The sequence below is a fragment of the Gobius niger genome (assembly GCF_951799975.1).
Source record: "Gobius niger genome assembly, chromosome: 1".
NCBI classification, from domain to species: Eukaryota; Metazoa; Chordata; class Actinopteri; order Gobiiformes; family Gobiidae; genus Gobius; species Gobius niger.
In genome coordinates, this window is record NC_136852.1 from 6,102,162 (window position 1) to 6,121,688 (window position 19,527).

Genomic DNA, 19,527 nt, shown 5'->3' on the forward strand with positions numbered 1-19,527 from the left:
AGAGTCAATAATAAACACGGTGAGGCTGCGTTTCAGTTTCATGCAGCTAAAATCTGGAACAGTCTTCACGAGGATGTGAGACAGGCCTCAACTCTGACAATGTTCAAATCCAGGCTGAAAACAGTTCTGTTTGCCCGTGCATATAACTGAAAGTATTTTATCTGCACTCTCGCCTTTTACTGTAATTGATTAATTTTATATTGATGTCCAGAGGAGAAGGAGCGACAAAAACAGAGGTTAGGTAACTTACTTTTGAACGAGCAAGAAAAATAGTGCTCAAGACAGAGCGAAATAGTGCTCAAGACAGAGCGAAATAGTGCTCAAGACAGAGCGAGTCAAAACAAGACTTAAAAATGGTGCTCAAGACAGAGCGAGTCACAACAAGAATTAAAAATAGAGCTCAAGACAGAGCGAAATAGTGCTCAAGACAGAGCGAGTCCAAACACGACTTAAAAATAGTGCTCAAGACAGAGCGAAATAGTGCTCAAGACAGAGCGAGTCAAAACAAGACTTAAAAATAGTGCTCAAGACAGAGCGAAATAGTGCTCAAGACAGAGCGAGTCAAAACAAGACTTAAAAATAGTGCTCAAGACAGAGCGAAATAGTGCTCAAGACAGAGCGAGTCAAAACAAGACTTAAAAATAGTGCTCAAGACAGAGCGAATCAAAACAAGACTTAAAAATGCATATAACTGAAAGTATTTTATCTACACTCTTGCCTCTTACTGTAATTGATTAATTCTATGTTGATGTTTTATTGATTGTATTTGTTTTCTTATATTTATGCAACTGTGAAGCACTTTGAATTGCCTTGTGTATGAATTGTGCTCTACAAATAAACTTGCCTTGCCTTGCCTTTAGCTTAATTAGTTGGTGCCTGGTTCTTTCTTTTTTTGGTGAGTATCTCCAAGCTGAGGGTCGCAACTCAAACTCTCTGTAAAATAACTTAAAATAATTATGTTATAACCGGCACAATAAAAAAAGGATGACTTTGTCTGGTGAGCTTGAATAAAAAGAAACACATTAGCTTCAAACTAAAGCTGCAGGTCATGTTTTTAGTTGTCGAGTAGTCCTGACCAAACCCAGCAGGTTGACAGTTTGCCCCAGCGACCTAAAGCATGGGTCAAATGTAGACGTAATAATTTCCCCTTGTACTACGCTAACCCTAGCCATCAGGTTGACATCAGTATCCACCATTATGTGTAAAAGAAAACAGTCAAGGACTTATAAAACATTTACTTTCATATTCAATTTCATGATTTTGTTAAAAAATAACATATTTGTACAAATTATTTTTGTCCAGCATGTTTCTGAAATGTTTTGTCGTATCAATCACACTTTGCCGTTAGTGTCAGTGATTTATTTCGATTTGAGAGTCATGGCACACTTGCTGGTCCCTTTAAACGCGGCGGTCATAGGCTCCGTTCGTAGAACAGCAGATAGGCCTGGCAGCCCTGGACTTTGTTCTCGGTGACGGGTTGAACGCTCGTGTCGCTGATGTGGAACCAGGATCCTTTAGGTGCCTCTGTGTCGCCTGAAACATTACACAGAACTAGTTGAGTATTAAAGGTATGACGTTAATAACTTAAGAAGTGTGAGGATGGTCTTTTTGATGGATATATATATATTAACTTTTTCTTTATGTTTTCCCCATGAAATTGTACCAGGAGCTGCCTTCGATTCGTTCAAGTACAGAGGTGGTCAGAGAACTTCATTTTAATACTTGATTAAAAGTACAGATTCTACTTGGCGAATTGCTTCAATAAAAATGTACTTATTAGAAGTACAAATCAGTTTAAAGGGACTATACGGAGTTTTAAAATGTTAAAACTAAGTATTTTCCTCCCCCTACATGTTCCAGCCATGTCCTAATGTGTAGAATGAGCTCAGACCTGTTCACCACAACTGCCTCTAAAATCCTGCACTGTCACCGGTGTTACTTTGGGCCCGAAGTGCTGTCATGCACGAGCTTAATATAGAAGCTGCAGTTACACATATGACCTGAGGTGGCAGTAGTGAGTATAAAATGACTAACTTGCATCTAGCCCCTTTAAATAAGTGGTATGAATTTTCCAAAACACAAAAATTGCCGCTTGAATTCACATCTCATACAGCAGCACAAAGGGGACACATCCTCCTCCACAGTCAATTGAAGTACATCTGCACAGCGCCACCTACTGGTTTGGAGGGTACGTTTAACACTAAGGCTTAAATAGACATGGCTAAATTTACTTTGTACTTTGGTGCCTTTATAGGAATGTAGTGGAGTACAAAGTATTAAGTTCTCAACCAAAACACACCTCGAGTAAAAAAAAAAAAAAGAATTTTACTTAATAACAGACCACCTCTGCACAGATGTGTGAGTAATCCTGCAGATTTGGGTTGTCGTTCCCTTGGTAATTGAAAAAAAGAGGAAGGGAAGCTTAATGGCAAAGCACTTCACAATAGACAGTTTCTGCTGTACCTCAATAAGAAGCAAGGGGGTGTTTTTAAATGCATTATTAAAAGGTACACCAAATAACAGCCCATTCTTATCCACAGGACCCTCTCAAAATAGTCCATGCATTGTTGGACCCATCAAGTTTAACTGAGGGTGACTTTACATAATCCCCTCCTTCGAAATCCGGGAACTTTTACCTTGATCAGAAAGGCCGTTGGACTGGGATCGGACACATCGCGGTCGCACTTTGACATACGCCGTGTAGTGACCGGACCTCATCGTCCCGCTGTGTTCCACTATCCCATACAGGCTGTAGAGGACCTGAGAGCCCCCCTCCACTGTGTTCTGTTAGGGGGAAACAATTGTTAGAGCTTTAAAAACGAACTCGCTTTTCGTTCACTTTCTAAAACAATGGTGGTAAACGACAGTGTGCTCAGGACTTATTTATACCTCACTATGTAAGTCTTCTAAAACAATCCACACTCAGGCGTTTATAGATTATGTATCTTTCAGTATCATGGACAAAGAATAAAAAATATAAAAGACCAATATATATTGTTCAAAACCAGCACTATGATTGAGGGCAATCCAACGGTTCTTTCAGTTTTGAAAGCAGAGTTCATACAGGTGACAGTGCATTTCAGTGCTTTTCATTTCAGTGCCAAATTAATACATTTTGTTATATTGCACATTACATACCAAACAGAGGATACTGTTATATTCAAAGGCAAATTGGATCAAATGGACATGTGAGCACAAAAAATGTGTATGATAGCAGCCAAAACTGCAGGTATGAAATGAATTTGACCATAATCTTTATATTTTTTAATAAAGATAAAGGTAGTACATTAATTTCCAAGAAATTTATAATTAATGCTTTGTAATGACAGTAGTCTTACTTTTTTAGCTCAATTCAATAAATAACTTCATTCTTTTTATGCTCAGCAGAAACCATGTGAACATACAGGTCTCTTTCCACCTAAAATCAGCGCACAATTATAGTTTTTATATTTCTGTTATTGTTGTTTTGTTTTCATACGTTTTGAATTTCTATTTTCAGGGTGTTCATGTTGGGAACTAGTGGAGAATTTCTATTAATTTAACTTGTATAGAGCTTATGCGTGTGATATCAAAACATAGCAAAAGAAAATTGAGTGGCAATGTCTTTTCAACTAGATTTTTTTCCGACCCTAAGTAGATGAATATTGTGAATTTTTCCTTTATTTTACTGCGCAGCGCATCCAATAGACTAATTGCTTAAAGACGCTGAACCTAACGATTATTTGGTAATCGATTATTTTCACGATTAATCGATTAATCAGTTGGCTGTGAATGGTGTATGAAAACTTTATCTTTTCATTTTTTTTTATCACATAAAGCTAAAGTGGCGCTGCTTGAGGACTCATGTCTTACCCCTATTTCAGTTTAATTTGATTTTAGTTCTTGAGATTTATAATATGAAATAGGATCTGCATAACCTCTTTACATTCAGTGTTAGACTAAATAAAGAAAAGAGGTCTGAACACTGAAGCCACAGTAGTTTGTGTCGAGTCATGGTTACCTTGCAGTTCGAGGCACAAAATGGGGCCAAATCCAACTCCATGGGAAACTGGACATGTCTGTTTACTTTGCAAATACTGAAGCCGGTCTGCAAAGCACGGTTACAAATACTGTGAGCGGTTACTGCATCCATTACTGGGCTTAAAGCTTAAATAATAAACATTACCTGCTGAAATCTCTTCAGGTGAAGCGTGAGCACAGGAGGAGGGGAGGAGATCAGCATTTGTTTCAAGGCGTCAGTGTAGACGTTCTTCTTAGAATCTGATAAATCAATGTAAACACACACAGATCACAAATTATCAAAGTGAGATAAAGTCTGAAAACAAATGTGTCACCATAAAGCTTTATTGTGGTTAAAACTACATTTCATTTAAATCATATATTGCACATTAAAAAAAAAAACTTGGTCCTGTGCCACTTCCTGATGTTCCCTGATCTTTAAAAAGTCATCATGACAAACACATTACACCAGTTTACCCATTTCTGTTAAACATCAACTCACTGCTTTGTAAATGATCCAAAGAGTCTGACACGTCTGAGCAAAAAGAGGTGAAGGCGAGGCTTGAACATGATTAAACTGAGCTTCATGGTGTTTATTAGGGATGCACCGATACCACTTTTTCTAAAACCGATACGAGTACGAGTACTTGGATTTAAGTACTCGCCGATACCGAATACCGATACGAGTACAAGGCATTTTCTTCAACATTCTTACTTTTTTTCACAGCAGATTGGTTTGTAATTAGCAAATTTACTCATTTACATTTCCTTTAAGTAAAGTAGGCGACACATTTAAGAGCAGTTATATTAGAATTGTGCTGATGCCATTTATTTATATATAGCGGGTCGTCTCATGATCGGAAGGTCGGGGGTTCGAATCCCACCTCCTGAAAGTGCACACTGTCGTTGTGTCCTTGGGCAAGACACTTCACCCACATTGCCCCCAGTGTCTGCGTACATTGGTGTATGAATGAGAGCATGAATGGGTGAGTGGATCCTTGCTGTAAAGCGCTTTGAGTGCCTAATGTAGGTGGAAAAGCGCTATATAAGTTGAGACCATTTACCATTTACCATATATTTTTATTTTCATTCAATATAATTTTTAATTTTTATTGCACTGTCCATCATAGACAGAAAAGCCCATGTCCTAAAGCTCCTCAATGCCTGTGCTTTATTCATATATTTTTATTTAACAATAGTATTGAGATGTTACTTAAATGGTCTCTTTTCGTCTTTACTTCAACTCCGTGTGGATTTTCTCGTGTGTTTGTAGCAACTTAGCGAGTAGCTACAGTGTTTTTATTGTTCTGCTGCAGCTCATTTTCGCTCAATATAAACATGCTGTATCTCTTTTAATTGGATTTTCTGAGGACTTTTTAGTCGCTGGGTTAGTTTTTCAGATGAATAAACCCCTGGGCATAAAACGGAGTCAGAAAGGCCAAAACTGCGCTAGCCGCGAGTTAGCAACGTTAGCCTGTATGTTGTAAACACTGCAGACGCTGCAGCGCTAACAACATTTAGCTTTGGTTAAATCCAGCACAGACTCTGATTTAGGGAGCACAGTCTGTAATAAAGTCAGCTCTATGTGGATTATTGTATTTACACTAAAGAATTCTCCAGTTTGTTGCTATTTTCTCTCCTCAGCTGAGAGGTGCACCTCGTAGGTGCGCTGGCCGCACGTCAAATGGTATCGGTTTCTGGTATCGGGACCTCATGAATGAGTACGAGTATGAGTACCAGCCTGTGGTATCGGCCCGATACCCGATACTGGTATCGGTATCGGTGCATCCCTAGTGTTTATGTATGTGTTATTGAATATACGTGAAACTGCACTTTTAAAACCAGAAACTACTGTGATTTCCTTTCGCTTTGTTGAAGAAGAAAGAAGAATATGCCTCCAACGCAAGAAAATCCGAGCATAGTTCATTTCTTAAGGTAAACAGTCCACGAAAATTGGATATTCAAATGCAAAGTGGACACAACGGGAAACTTTTGAGCAAAATGTGTACAACACAAGCAGAAAAGTGATTTGAACTTCATTCATTTTTTGTATTTGACAAACTTATGCAGCAAAAATAGTCAAACCATGTCTTACATGCTGAGAATTTTTGATTTGAAGCCTGTTTGGCTCCAATTTAAGGCTTTTTAATGACATTAAAGTGATAGTGTAAGTCAGGGGTGCCCAAACATTTTGTCTCTGAGGGCCACAATTAATAAGTGCCTGTGGGTCGTGGGCCAACAAAATCAACAATTGCACCAATATAGTGCGAAATGCAAACATCAACACCTGTATCTACAGCTACCTCATTCATTTGTTAGCTCAAGGAAAATTAGATCATTTTGAAAGTGTCAGTTCAGCATCAATTCAAGTACATTTAAAAAAAAAATTTGTTGAGGTCAACAACCTTTGCAATAAAAGTTGGAAAACTGGGAAAGTTGATGCTACGTTAACGCTCTGTGATTGATACATCAAGACACCTCAACAGTGTTTCCTTAACTTTGAGAAAGGAGAGAAACAGCGCCCCCATTTTGACGCTGTACTGCACCATACCGGCTCAAAAGTTGGTCACTCTCTGGCGGGGCAATGGAATTGTTTTGGGCACCCCTGGTCAAAGTTAAAATATTGTCAATTCATTGTCTATTGAAATTTGAGTCTCAAACCCTTGGTGTGGGGGTGGAAGCACAGGGAGGGCAGATGTTTTAGCACTATACTAGATTTTATTTATAGGACTGGCGTTCCGGTCCAGTCACGAGGAGGACTTTTGAAATGTAGGCAAGTGAATAACATAGACTTGCCTCTGCTGTTTCCATGCTGTTGCTATGCTATGACATCACATGAGGAAGCATAGCATAGATACAGACGGCATCTTGTCATAGAAGGGGGCGTGGCCTCGCCGAGGGGGAAATAGAATCTTTTGGGAAACACAATTTTTCACTCTTTTTAGGCATTTTCTGGTGGTATATGAATTCATAAAGTCAAGTGTATATCGGGTCCATATGGATATTTTCTCAAAGCAGATTGTTCTGTAGAAGTGAAAAAACGGCAGTTGTAGCTAGCGCTAGCTAACCGCTAGCATTAGCCTGATGCTAACATGTAGCATTATGTTAGCATTCTCTGTTATTTATGTATTTATGGGCTGTTGAACCATTTTGCTCCTCTCCATGTCTTTGTATCTTTATTTAGTATTTATTTTAAATTTAGCACAGCCCTAGAAAGTGCACGTACCTCCGGATTTCCCCGTGCGCTGCCGCTTGGTGCAGGTGACGCAGAGCAGGCTGTTGTTTTGCGTGAGCGTCTCCACCTCCGTGAACTGGAAGAGGCACGACCGGACCGAGCACTCCTGCTTCTCCGGATTCACTCTCGGCGCCAGCGTCTGGAAGGCCGAGTCTGGATCCTGGTTCACCACCGTGTACTCCTGAGTCTCCTCATCCTCCTTCTCCTCTTCCTCCACCGGCTCAACATCCTCCAGAAACGCCTTATCGAGGTTTTCTTTCCCCGCGTCGTTCACAAGATCAGCCTCTTCTTCTGAATCCAGGATTGTGACCACTTTCGGCTCCGAGGCGCTTTCGTTGGACGGTTCCTCTGACAGGAGGGTGAAGCGGTTGCTGCCGGTCGCTTCCTCTGCATCTTCGTCTTTTCCGTCGGTTTCGGGGTTGGGGTCTTTTGGCTCTTCCGAGTTGGCGTCTGAATGTTCTTGTCCGTTTGCTTCGTGAGGGTCGGGTGCGTCGTTTGCTTCATTAGTGTCGACACCGTCACTGCTCGGAGGAGATGTGAGGCTGTCTAAGCTGGTCCTGCTGTCGAGCTTGTGTTGCCGTCTTTGTTGCTATAAGAAAAACAAACATCATTTCTCATGACAAATGCATATTATATAGATGAAATTACAGAAAGCCACATTATGCATAACATCTAACCCAGAAAATACAATAAAATACAGGTGAAATATCATTAGGGAAGATTTAATTAAAGAAAACCTAAAAACACATGTGTCTTTATGGTGAGAGTGCAAAGTGACCAGCATGTGTGCAGCAGCCTAAACCCCTAGGCCAGTGGTTCCCAAAGTGGGGAATCACGGGACACTAAAGTTGAGAGTTGGGAGTCAGGGGGTCGTTTTAAATTCCATCGATTTTAAAACCTTTGATGAAAGGAATAGGCCGCTGTTTTTACATACTGAGATATGTTCTGACCTCGTCGAAGTGCTCCTAAGGTATTATTACGCCTTACAATATAGTACCCCTTTTTTATCCGAAAGTCGACATGTTTTAATTTGTGTAACTTTTCACGTAACTGTATTTAAATAGGGAAAACGTAGAAGAGCTTGGTCGCTTCTAACTTCACCCCAGTTTGGAGCTTCAAATTTAAGTGACTGAGCGTAAGCACAAAGATCAGACAGTTACGCATCAACTCGTCTAAGCTCAGGTAAGAACATATCTCAGTATGTAAAAACAGTGGCCTATTCCTTTAAAGGAATAGGCCACTGTTTTTATTTTCTTTAGGACTTGTCTGGTCTTCACCCGTTACCTTGGCTTGCTTCTTGGCCTGTTTTTTGGCCTTCTTCTGCTGGTATTTGCTCCCACTGGGCGTGCCGTCGTCGCCGTCGTCGTCGTCGTTGACGTTCCCATTGGTCAAAACAAGGCTGTTGTCTCCGCCCGTCCCCGCGTTACTGGACTTCTGAGGGGCCTTTTTCTGGAACTTCTTTCTGTAAGCCTAAGAGAAACGCTATGTGTGAGCCGCAGGAGCGTTTGAAACCAGCTGGCTCTGATCCGCCGGTAGCATGGACTAAACATGGTGAGGCACACTTCCCGACAATGGAAAATCTCTCCTCTTCACTGCCTCATCATCCAACCTTGCCCTCTGTTTTCTGTCCAACATCTCTCCTGTCTTTCTCTGCTGTCGTTTTCTTTTTCCTAGCTCCAGTCGTACCTTGACAAACTTCAGCCTCCTCTTCAGTTGGCTCCCTCTCATCTGCCGTGCCTTTGCTGTTCTCTCTATACAGACAACATTCACTTCCACTTCCGTTTTATCTGACCTCCAGATTCCTGCGATCCTGCGTGACCTGCTCTGGACCTTTCCCTCAAGCCCTGGCTGTGCTGCAGATTCCCTCTTACATGACCTTTTCTTTGTAGAGATATTTCATGAAAAGCCAATGATTTAATTACGTTGTTTGGCTTTCAGAAACTTTATGACATATCTGGGTTTTTTCTTGTGCGGGAAAAAAATGTGCTTTACGGATAAACTTGAAACTCAAACGCTTTCAATGCAGATCTTTACCTCATCAGAAACAGGGAGTGAAAGATCCAAAAACATCTCTTTGACCACAGAGACCTGAAACACACACATGATCAACAATTACTTATGGTATTTTTTCCCCTCATAAACAAAGCTAGCAGTGCCAGTCCGTAAACAGAGCTTCTGCAGGCAGCAGCAGGTCAAATCTAAAGCTAATAATGTCAGAACACATTATTAGTAGTAGATACAGTAGGGGAAAAAAGCATATGGCCGAAATCCAATAAGAACTCTATGGGGAACTGACCAATTACAATGAACACAATTACAATTACAATTCATTCTTATGTTATTTTGTTCTCAACACATTGCCCTACACTATGAATTAAGATTTTCATCCGAAAAATCGAATTGATTGACATCCAGGATGTGTTTTTTGAGTGTGCCCTAAGTTTTTGTGAGCAGTGTATTTTGGGTGAAAAAGTGTCCACTGGAATATTTTTGTTTTTTGTGGCTGTTTTGTTATGTTTTTGTCACTTTTATGCCACGTTTTTGTTGCAGTAATATCTTCACTCCAAAAGAATCCTGAAGATATTACTGCGCGGACGTCGAAGCGCTCCTAAGGTGTTATTACGCCTCACAATATAGTTCCCCTTTGTTTAATTTTGTGAAACTATACTTGGATCATGTAACAACTCACGTAACTGTATTTAAACAGGGAAGATGTGGAAGAGCTTGGTCGCTTCTACCTTCATCCCCTTTGGGTCCATAGAGGAGAGGAGGAGAGGCTAAATGCTAACAACATCTTTGGTCTTTTTGCATGACTAAGCTCAGGTAAGAACATATCTCAGAAAATCGGTGGCCTGTTTCTTTAAGGCCAAATTTTTGTACAATTCATTCAACCCAAATAAAAACTGCTACTTAAAATAAATCAGTTCAAAGAGTTTGTTCAGCTTGAGTTGTGATCCTCAGTAGTTAGTACTGAGGATCACATTCACTTCAACTTCTCCAAATAAAATTCTCATCAAAGTATGATCTGAGAGCTGCCGTACCGTGTTACACTGCTGACACATCACGGTGCTGGTCGTTTCTCCCCCAAACACTTGGTCCACCAGGTTTTTTGGTAAGGCACTTTTCTCATATTCTGAAACGGACAAAAATGGAAAAACATTTTTTTTAAAAACGTTAAGGCTGATATTCATAGCTGTGAGGCAATTTGAGAGCAATGAACAAAATGTTCAGGAAACACCGTGACATGTTAAAAGCTCAAAAGTCAGCTTTAAAATAGCTATATTTGTTTCTATTTTACCTTTAACAAGCGTTTTCAGCTGTTCTTCGTCACTTCCTTTCTTGGATTCTTTCAATGAGTTCATGAGCCCTAAACTTGACCTCTGTAGAAACAAAAACATCAAATTAACATCGATTTGATTCCAGATATAAAACGTTTCACATGTTATTCCTTCCCCAGTCAGTGACCTACTTTTAATTCCAAAAAAATAGAACTAAATCAAACATTATGCAGAAAGACTGGGAGCTAGTACCGTGTTTTCCAGACTATAAGTCACACTTTCTATTATAGTTTGGCTGGAGGTGCGTATTATACTCAGGTGCCACTAATGTCAAATAATATCATTTCACATGTTATTTATTTTCACACCGACAGCCACAAGAGGGCGCTTTAGGCTAGTAGACCAGTATCTGCTACTGTTGTACCACTGAACATGTAAACCTCATATTACCACCATAACCAAGAGCATTTTCTCCAGGTCAGCTTTACCCAGATCTAAAAGCATCTTACAGCCTATAGGCCAGTGTAAGGCCTCATTTGAAAGCTACATTTTCATCGTTTTTCCTCACTTTTTCGTCACATATTCGCTCTTTTGTTGCATTTTCATCCGAGTTTTCGTCTGATTTTTGTAACTAAATTGACACTTTTTTTCAAGAAGCTTTTACATTTGGTTAAGCAGTACTAAGTAACTTGTTTACATTAATAAATCATTTCCGCAGTCCCTCTGGGGGTAATACAAGTGTTAGTGGGATGATTGGAGGGTCTTTCCCCCTGGTGTCTCTGGCCAGAAAACCACCCTTTCAACTTCCCCGCCTCTGACCCGGAGCACCAACACACACTAATGGAATCACGAAGAAGAAACTAACAGGCTAACGGGCAAAGCTAACTGCGAACTAGCGTCACTTTAACAGTATTTACAGCCAGGTTTGAGGGAAAAAAATGATCTCCCTTGTGTAACTGGATGTACAATATCCCTCTCTCCTTTATACTACGGAGCGACATATAGTCCGGAAAATACGGTATCTGAAAAGACGAGGAGAGCGACTGGTTCTTGAAGCTTACCCTGATTTCCTCCGCTCTCATCCCGTCCAGCAGGTAGCGCAGCAGCTCCTGACTGTCCTGCTGCTGGAAGCCTTTAAACCTGGCAGCTCTGTCCAAACACACACACACACACGACTCGAGATGAGAAAAAACATTTATCAAAGCCGGTGCTCGATAACAGACATGACCAAACTTCTCTAACTTTTTACAAACTTGTGAGAACAGCTCGCGCGGCGCCACAACGTTCTTCTTGGTTTCCTGGATTTCGTTGAGGAGCTGGCACATGGTTAAGGTCATGGGTCCGGGTCGCTCCAAGTTTACTGAGACCGGCGCCTTTGAAAACAACAACAATGCAAACATGAGCGGAATCTGCTAAACTACAAAACAGGCCTGGAGTGTGTTTCATTTACCAAACAAGTACTGATCATTTTAGTCCCTAGATTAATAGCTCTTTAAAAACGACTCTTCTTCTCGCTGTCAAGCTGTTTTTTCAAGCTCAGAATCTGAAACTGAATAACTGTAACTCGTTTCCTGTAGCTCCTTTACCTGATGTAAAGTTATAAAACATGGAATTCCAAGGTGAAGGTGTCCAAGGGCAGTTTAAAAAGCCAGAATGACGACTAATTGGCTCATTACTAGGGGTGTAACGGTACGCTAAAATTGTATTCGGTTCGGTTCACGGTTTTGGAAGGCTCGGTTCGGTTAATTTTCGGTACAAATAAATAAGAACTAACAAAATGTTTCTTTTGAAAAGCTGCCAATACACAATAGAATTCTTGCTAAAATAAATAAAAGCGACCCCCTGTGTGAGGACCACTAACCACTAAACCACTGTGAGACTGGGATTTAGGACGACTACTAGTCTATTTCCCTTTTTAAAATAGTAAATGGCAAATGGTCCCATTCTCTCACATCTGGTCCCTGACCCACAAATTGGGAACCGCTGATTTAAAACTAACTGAAACCTGCTCCTGACGGTTGTTTCTGTCCAACCCGCCCAACCCGTTTTAGACTGTGCACATTCAGAGAACCAGAGTTACTGTTAGTAACTGCGCTCATGAGAACCATGTGGATTCAACTCAACAAAAAGGGCACGGAGAACGGCTTTTTACTCTCGTCTACTCGCCAAACTACTGTCCGGATACTCTAGACTCAACAAACACAGTAAGAAGAGAGTTTAAATGAGAGCTGCATCCCAGAGTCCGCGCAGAGAAACCATGAGAGCAGCGCCCGGGACACAGGTGACATGATGCAGCCGCGGAGGAGCCGCGCATGAGGCGAAGCACCGGGAGACAGACGGCCGAGCGGGACACGAGCGGAGAAGCACTCGCGCTTTGGATGAGACAGGGGGAAGGCGGTCGGTCTCTCCTGCTCATTCACTTGCAGACTACTCCGTTTTGGTGTTATATGTGGCGAAGTAGGCGGAGAGTGAGTGCGCGCTGGAAGAGCCTGTCCCCGTAACAACGCGTTGGTTAATCAGTGAAGCAACACTACGCACCTTGCGTAGTTTGCGTATAGGAAGAACCGGCTCTGAGCGCTGGTATAACTTTTTGGCTGAAGTGCGGACGTGATGGGATATTGTAGCGAGGCTCAAGACTTTTAATCAAATACTTAAAGCCAGCGCCTTCAGCTACTCATGCAGCTTCAATAGCGTCCGTGCGGAAACTCGCGTAGGAACTTTGTTCCGCGGCACTTAATATGACCCTAATAATAAATTTACATTATTTAATGAAAATAATAAACCGAAACGGTACGCAAGTGGACCGAACCGAACAGGCCGAACCGAAGCGGTTCAATACATCCCCGTGAACCGTTACACCCCTACTCATTACAATATATGATATTATGATCATTTTAGTTTTTGCAAGTAGCAGCAAGCCAGATTCTTCATTCCATTTAATGCCACAGAACTATATTTTTAATGCCACAAATGTATGATTTATGACCATTACACTAAAAGAGAAATGAGGGGAAATTGGGATATTTAGGAAGTTAATTGGACACACAAGTTTGGAAAGATTGACTGATAACTTGCCAAAATAAATTTAAAAAAGTGTGTTTTAGACCATATGTTTTGGATTATTGATGAACCTATGGAGTTGGAATTTAAGTCGGCTATTACTTTACAGAGACAATTAGGTTTAATGTCAGTTTGAATCAATTTCTATGCTTTTTAATCCCCTTCAAGGCCTTGATTTGAGCAAACTTTTAGCAAAATGATTTACCCTAATGTACTTTTAACACATACTTTGTGTTCTGTAAGGCACATGGAATAACAGGGTTTCCGAAACAAATTCAGTTCAAGATTTAGCTGAAATACTGCATACATATTTTGCCAACTTTAAACAAAATATTGTTAAAGGGACTATACGGAGTTTAAACATGTTAAAATTATGCATTTCCCCCCTCTAAATTTTCCAGCCATGTCCTAAGGTGTAGAACAGTGTTTCCCAACCAGGGGTATGGGGACCCCTGGAGGTACTCGAGGACTTAGCAGGGGGTACTTGGAGCTATTTCAGATTGAAAAAAGGGAAAAATGTAACCTAATTTTTTTTAATAGGAAAAGCTATATTTTTCAGTAAAATGTGTTGGGTAGGTTTATTTGGACTGCAGCATTGTCCTTATTCTTACAAATACCACTTTTAAGTAATTACTTTCTAAATAAACTGTAACACCCTTGAGGTAGGGGGTACACGGTTGACCACTGAAAGGCCAAAGGGGTACGACAGACAAAAAACGTTGGGAACCACTGGTGTAGAAAGAGCCCAGACCTGTTCGCCACAACTGCCTCTAAAATCCTGCACTGTCACCCAAAAAGTTGTTAATTCGGGTCTGGAGCGCCGTCATGCACGAGCTTATATAGAAGCTGCAGTTACACGTATGACCTGAGGTGGCAGTAGTGAGTTTAAAATGGCCAACTTGCATCTAGTCCCTTTAAAGGTTTTCCTCTGTGTCCAAGTGTTTCTTTAAATATTCAAATTTTCCATCATTCCAATATATTATACTTTTTCCCCCCTTGAAGTTTTTGATAGTCATTGTAGCTCAGGATACCTCTACTTGCTATCTAACATTTCCACAAAGTACATTTCCTGTCTATCCTGCACGCACAGTCTTTCTGAGAGCTGTGAATTTCTCCATTGTGAGATCAAAAAAGCTATATTATCTTATCTTTACTTGAATGGTTACATATCCTTACATATTATAAATGCATTGATTTGTTTGTGGCATTGAAACTATTGTGTTCAGGCATTTCACCAACTCATTAAAAAGCAGTACTTTGACATGCTGCTCCCTGTACAAACCCTGAATTATATTGGGATTTAATTGTGCAGTACTAATGATTCCACCTCGTCTCCCGTGGCTTTGGAAATTAAATTCAGCTCAACAAGCAACGAGTCAGTATCGTGCACGTTCATTTTAGGGAAAACGTGTGACTCACCAAATTTGAAGAGGCGTCAGGTTCAATTCTCAGGGTGATCTTCTCTTCTACAACTTCATTCAGAGACTCCCTCAAGAAGTGAGTTTGAGAAAGATTCTGTGCACACAATAAATCAAAGCCAGTTGGGTTAAGAGGCATCTCCTGAAGCGAACGTCCACACAGATCAGTGGTAAAATGGGTAATCGATGCAGTTAATAAACATGTAGAAAGCATCGGGGACACTTCATGGTTACCTGGATTACAGAGTTGAAGAAGCAGGTGTTTCCCAGGTTGCTCAGGCCCTTCACTGGGACCCCCCTGCTCTCCTTTCCTGCACTGCTGGACTGGGGGGGTTTGACGGGGCTTTCTTTTCGCTCTTCCTTGCTTTCCTTCTTCTTGGGCTGCTCCAGGTTTTCTTCCTTTTGCGGGTCTTTGCTTTCTTCAAGTTTTATAGCGTCTAATTTCTGCGAAACCTCCAAAACTTCTTCCTTTATGTCTGACCAAAAACAACAAAAATGTTAAACAGATGTTGTTTACGTGCTCACACATATATTTTTTTATTGGTACACACTTTTCTCCGGCTCTTTCGGAGGCTCAGTGGTCGTCAGTTTCTTGAGGTTGGTCAATAACTGGGCTAAATGTCCGGTTTGGGAATATTGGACCTCGTCGTCGCAGATGTAGCACCTGAAGGGACACCAAAGAGATTAACTGCATTACGGTAAATGAATATTGAATCCAAATAATTAGAAAGAAAACCTCCCTCAATTACAGTAGCTTGTCCTTACAGTATAATGATGCAACAATCTTAATCCTACACAATCCAGAGATGTATGCTATCATTTCTCATTTAATTTGACGTTTATTTAACTTGTAAAGTCTTAGTTACATTTAGAAACTCTTTAATGTGGGACTTCTGGCCGAAGAAGAAGAAGAGGAACAGCTTTATTTATATAGTGCCTTTCACAGACATGGTGACAAAGCACATGACACAATTTTTCATTCACTCCACACATGCTAAGCTTCCTCTGTAGCTTCAGACTGACAGAAGCGCTGTCGCGACTGCACACGTCTGCACCAACAGTCCCTCTGATCACCACTATTCCTTAACGCATACACATCATTCATCCTGGGCTATTGTACATGTTTTTAGTGGTAGGGGAAACCGGAGTACCCGGAGAAAACCTACGCAGACACGGGGAGAACATGCACACATGCACTCCACACAGAAAGGCCGTCCAGGTGGGAATCGAACCCGGGACCTTCTTGCTGGGAAGTGAGATTGAACCTTATTGTAGTGCCTGATCGATATGGATTTTTGGGGTCCAATACCGATATGTGTAGGGTCGGCCGATAACCTATATTTTAAGATATACATTTTTTTAACCTCTTAACCATCATTATTTGAAAGCTAAGACCAAAAAAACTGATCTAAAGTGATATTTTTCCTTGCGTTGTTGCCGTGTTGTTGCTATTTTGAAAATGCACTCAGTTCAGACGGGGGTAAGAGGTTACCGGCAATCTCTCAAATAGCCTTTGGTTAAGCATTCATTATTATAATTAAGGTTTCAACTTAGAAATATAACTAATAGAGTATGATATGCAACACTGATGTTTAAATTTTTTTAAATGTCATCTATACTTTTCTGTATGAAGCTTCTAAACGTGTCAGTGTTGAACTCTAACACCAGGGGGCGCTGTATTCATGTTTAGTAGGTACTCCAGTCCAAATCACAAACAGTTACATAACATAAAATATAAAAAGTACAAACATGCAACTGATTTTCACCGCAATGTTTCTCCGCTCCCCTGAGGCCTAGGAAGTTGTATTTGAAATATACACAAATATCGGCCCTACACTATTGTACATGTGTTAAGTAGGAGGAGGAAACAGACACTGGGAACATATGCAAATTCCACCCTGAAAGTCTGCACTCGGTCCAGGATTCAAATCTTAAATGAACGACTTACCAAACTGCCCAATTGTCCAGGTTGACCACGAGACAGTGAGGCTCAGAGCGCGGAGTCTCGTAGTGCTTGATGGCGTGTTTGTTTTCAGAATGTCGTCCGCAGCCCTTTGAAAAAAAAACCAAGACATTTCACAAACAAGGCACAAATATCAACGTTACAGGGTGGGAGTGTCACAATATATATCAATTTTCTGATATATTCCGATACTTTTGATGACATCATGCATATTAATGACTGACTCCACACATATTAATGAGGCTGCAGTGCTCCACAGTTTTCAGTCAACAGTGGCCAATAATAATTAACAATTCAGTCAGAACATTAGAGAGCAGTCTTCAATGAAGGTCTTTGAGTCATCTTCTGTACTCTGTTGAAGTCTCGAACATTTCGCCTCTCATCCAAAAGGCTTTTTAGCGAACTAAGGTTCAGTTCAGCCCACAGCTTAGACACAGCTTAGATGCTGACGAAGCCTTTTGGATGAGAGGCGAAACATACGAGACTTCAACTACTGAGTACAGAAGATGACTTCATTGAAGATGGACAACTCCTGTACGACTGAAAGCTTACACAGACATTACAGGGCAGAACTACAATTATGAGCACTTGGACCAAACACTATCAACACAAAAACATTACTTTTAATGACAGCTTTTATAAATAAAAACAAGATTACTTTGGGGTTGATTAATTGCTTTTGAAAATTCACATGTTTTTTGCAATACATTGATTATCGCAGCATCGGCATATCGTAAGGTTATCGTTATCGTGAGCCAAGTATTGCATATCGTACCGAGTCGCGAGGTACCCAGAGGTTCCCACCCGTATTTCAGAGTTCTTCCCCACTGACCACTCCAAGAGCCATAGTCATACTAACAAAACAGAGCCTACCCTGTGTCCACATTTCAGGCACATCCATACTGGCCCACTGTCCTCCGCTTCGCTGTCCTGTGCCGGGACAGCATTGTCGTCTTTGTCTTCAGGCTTGCAGTCCTGGCAGTTCGTCCACTGACAGTCTGCGTTTCCAGAGAGCTTTTTAAAAATGGCCTGTTCGGTTCCCTTTTTGATATGTCTGCAGGATGGACCTGAGAAAACCAACAGGCTATGTTTGTTACGCGTATTCAAACAGGACAAGATTACTGTGTTTTCATGCTACATTAAAGGACAACTTACCCGACAGGTCGATATCAACCTCCTCTCGGGAGTTACGCTCTTTGGTTCTCCTCTTTCCCATAGTTACCTGAAGTAGAAATTATAAACAGAAAACACATATCAATCAAAAGGACACACCAAGCAGCTGTTTATTACTGATTCCATTTAAACATGTTAATATCTCCATTCCAGCTTTCCCCAAATCTAAAAGCTTCTTGACTGGAGCTTACAGCCTTTAATACCAGTGTGACGCCTTATTTGAAAGCTAAGACCTACAAAACTGATTTGAACTCTTCTGTCGCCACTTTTTTGTCTCATTTTTAAAACATTTTTGTTGTGTTTTGGTCACTTTTTCAATAGCATTTTTGTCGCTCTTTTGTGGCTTCTTTAGTCGTCATTTGGCGCTTTTTATGTTGTGTTATTGTCGCTCTTTTGTCATGTTTTTATCACATTTTGGAAGCGTTTTCGTCAAGGTTTTTTTGTTGCTTTTTCATCACTCTTAAGTCTTTTGTCAGTCTTTGAACACTTTTTAGCTTTTAGATTTGGGTAAAGCCAAACTGGAGAAAATGTGCTCGATTTATTGTTATGGGTTACAAGGTTAAACTTGACTGTAGAATGCACATTAAAGCAGTTGTTGCACCATGGGTAAATTTGCCAAAAAACCTTTACAAAAAGAGTAGTTACTAGAAATTACAAGTAAAAAGCACTCATCGAAGCACTATCTCAAATATAAGTATAGTTAATAATACTCGGTGAATAAGTAACTGAGCTTAAAAGTCAGATGTTGCCTGTTTTTATAGCTTTGATATTAATAATATAATATTAATAATTTAAGTTAATTTAGACTCTTTCTGATGCACTCAGTGCAGTGAGAGACCAACTGTTCTAGAAAGTACAGAGCCAGATGAAAACTACTTCAGTACCATTTAAAATACTTTAATGTAACTGACACATTAACATTAATAACAGACATGTCTGGTGTCATATCTTCCCAGTCAAAATCGAATGATACGATATTTTTTGTGTGAAACTTACTTCCAGCTGCCGTTAATGGAGACCAAAACACCGTCACCTTCGCTCGATTTGCACAAAAGAATTTCTTATAAACATCACAAACACTTATATTGATGGATATCTTTAGTGAAAATCTCGGACCAATTCAGATTTTGAAGAAATTTGGCCAAAAGTCAACGTGGAAGAGAAAGAAATCCCAGTAGCGGCTGTGACACACACACACATCACTGTGCAACTGTTTCCAAGGGTCCGCGCGGCCACTTCCGGTGTGCTACATTCTACTGTGTCCGACTGAAAACACACAAAGATAAATGCAGAAGAGTGTTGCATCTAAGTAAAAAAAAAAGAAGACAAAAAAAAAGGTCTAAAAAAATTGACATCACGTAAATAGTAGGGCTGGGACGATACACTTTTGTCACGATCTGA

At 40.5% G+C, this 19,527-nt stretch overlaps 1 protein-coding gene across 1 annotated transcript; it reads right to left on the reverse strand.

Moving 5' to 3' along the window:
• Positions 1 to 1,220: 1,220 nt before the first annotated feature.
• Positions 1,221 to 19,292, reverse strand: usp16 (ubiquitin specific peptidase 16). The gene is made up of 18 exons (XM_079573929.1): positions 19,123 to 19,292; positions 18,109 to 18,175; positions 17,827 to 18,020; positions 16,939 to 17,042; positions 15,542 to 15,654; positions 15,225 to 15,466; positions 14,992 to 15,087; positions 11,755 to 11,885; positions 11,574 to 11,661; positions 10,533 to 10,614; positions 10,276 to 10,367; positions 9,269 to 9,322; positions 8,519 to 8,704; positions 7,226 to 7,823; positions 4,166 to 4,260; positions 4,001 to 4,087; positions 2,637 to 2,784; positions 1,221 to 1,533 (listed from the first exon to the last, which is right to left on the reverse strand). Exons 2-18 carry the CDS (start codon positions 18,167 to 18,169, stop codon positions 1,412 to 1,414), a joined length of 2,493 nt encoding a protein of 830 aa, XP_079430055.1. The 5' UTR covers positions 18,170 to 18,175; positions 19,123 to 19,292; the 3' UTR covers positions 1,221 to 1,411.
• Positions 19,293 to 19,527: the final 235 nt, after the last annotated feature.

Bases quoted from the DNA above. Each gene is read 5' to 3' on its own strand.
- usp16 (XM_079573929.1), bottom strand. From the start codon at position 18,169: ATGGGAAAGAGGAGAACCAAAGAGCGTAACTCCCGAGAGGAGGTTGAT. The intron at 10,615-11,573 runs GTAAGCTTCAAG...TTGTTTCTACAG, and splicing joins TGAGAGCGGAGGAAATCAGG to AGGTCAAGTTTAGGGCTCAT. The intron at 4,261-7,225 runs GTACGTGCACTT...TTGATTTATCAG, and splicing joins GCGCACGGGGAAATCCGGAG to ATTCTAAGAAGAACGTCTAC.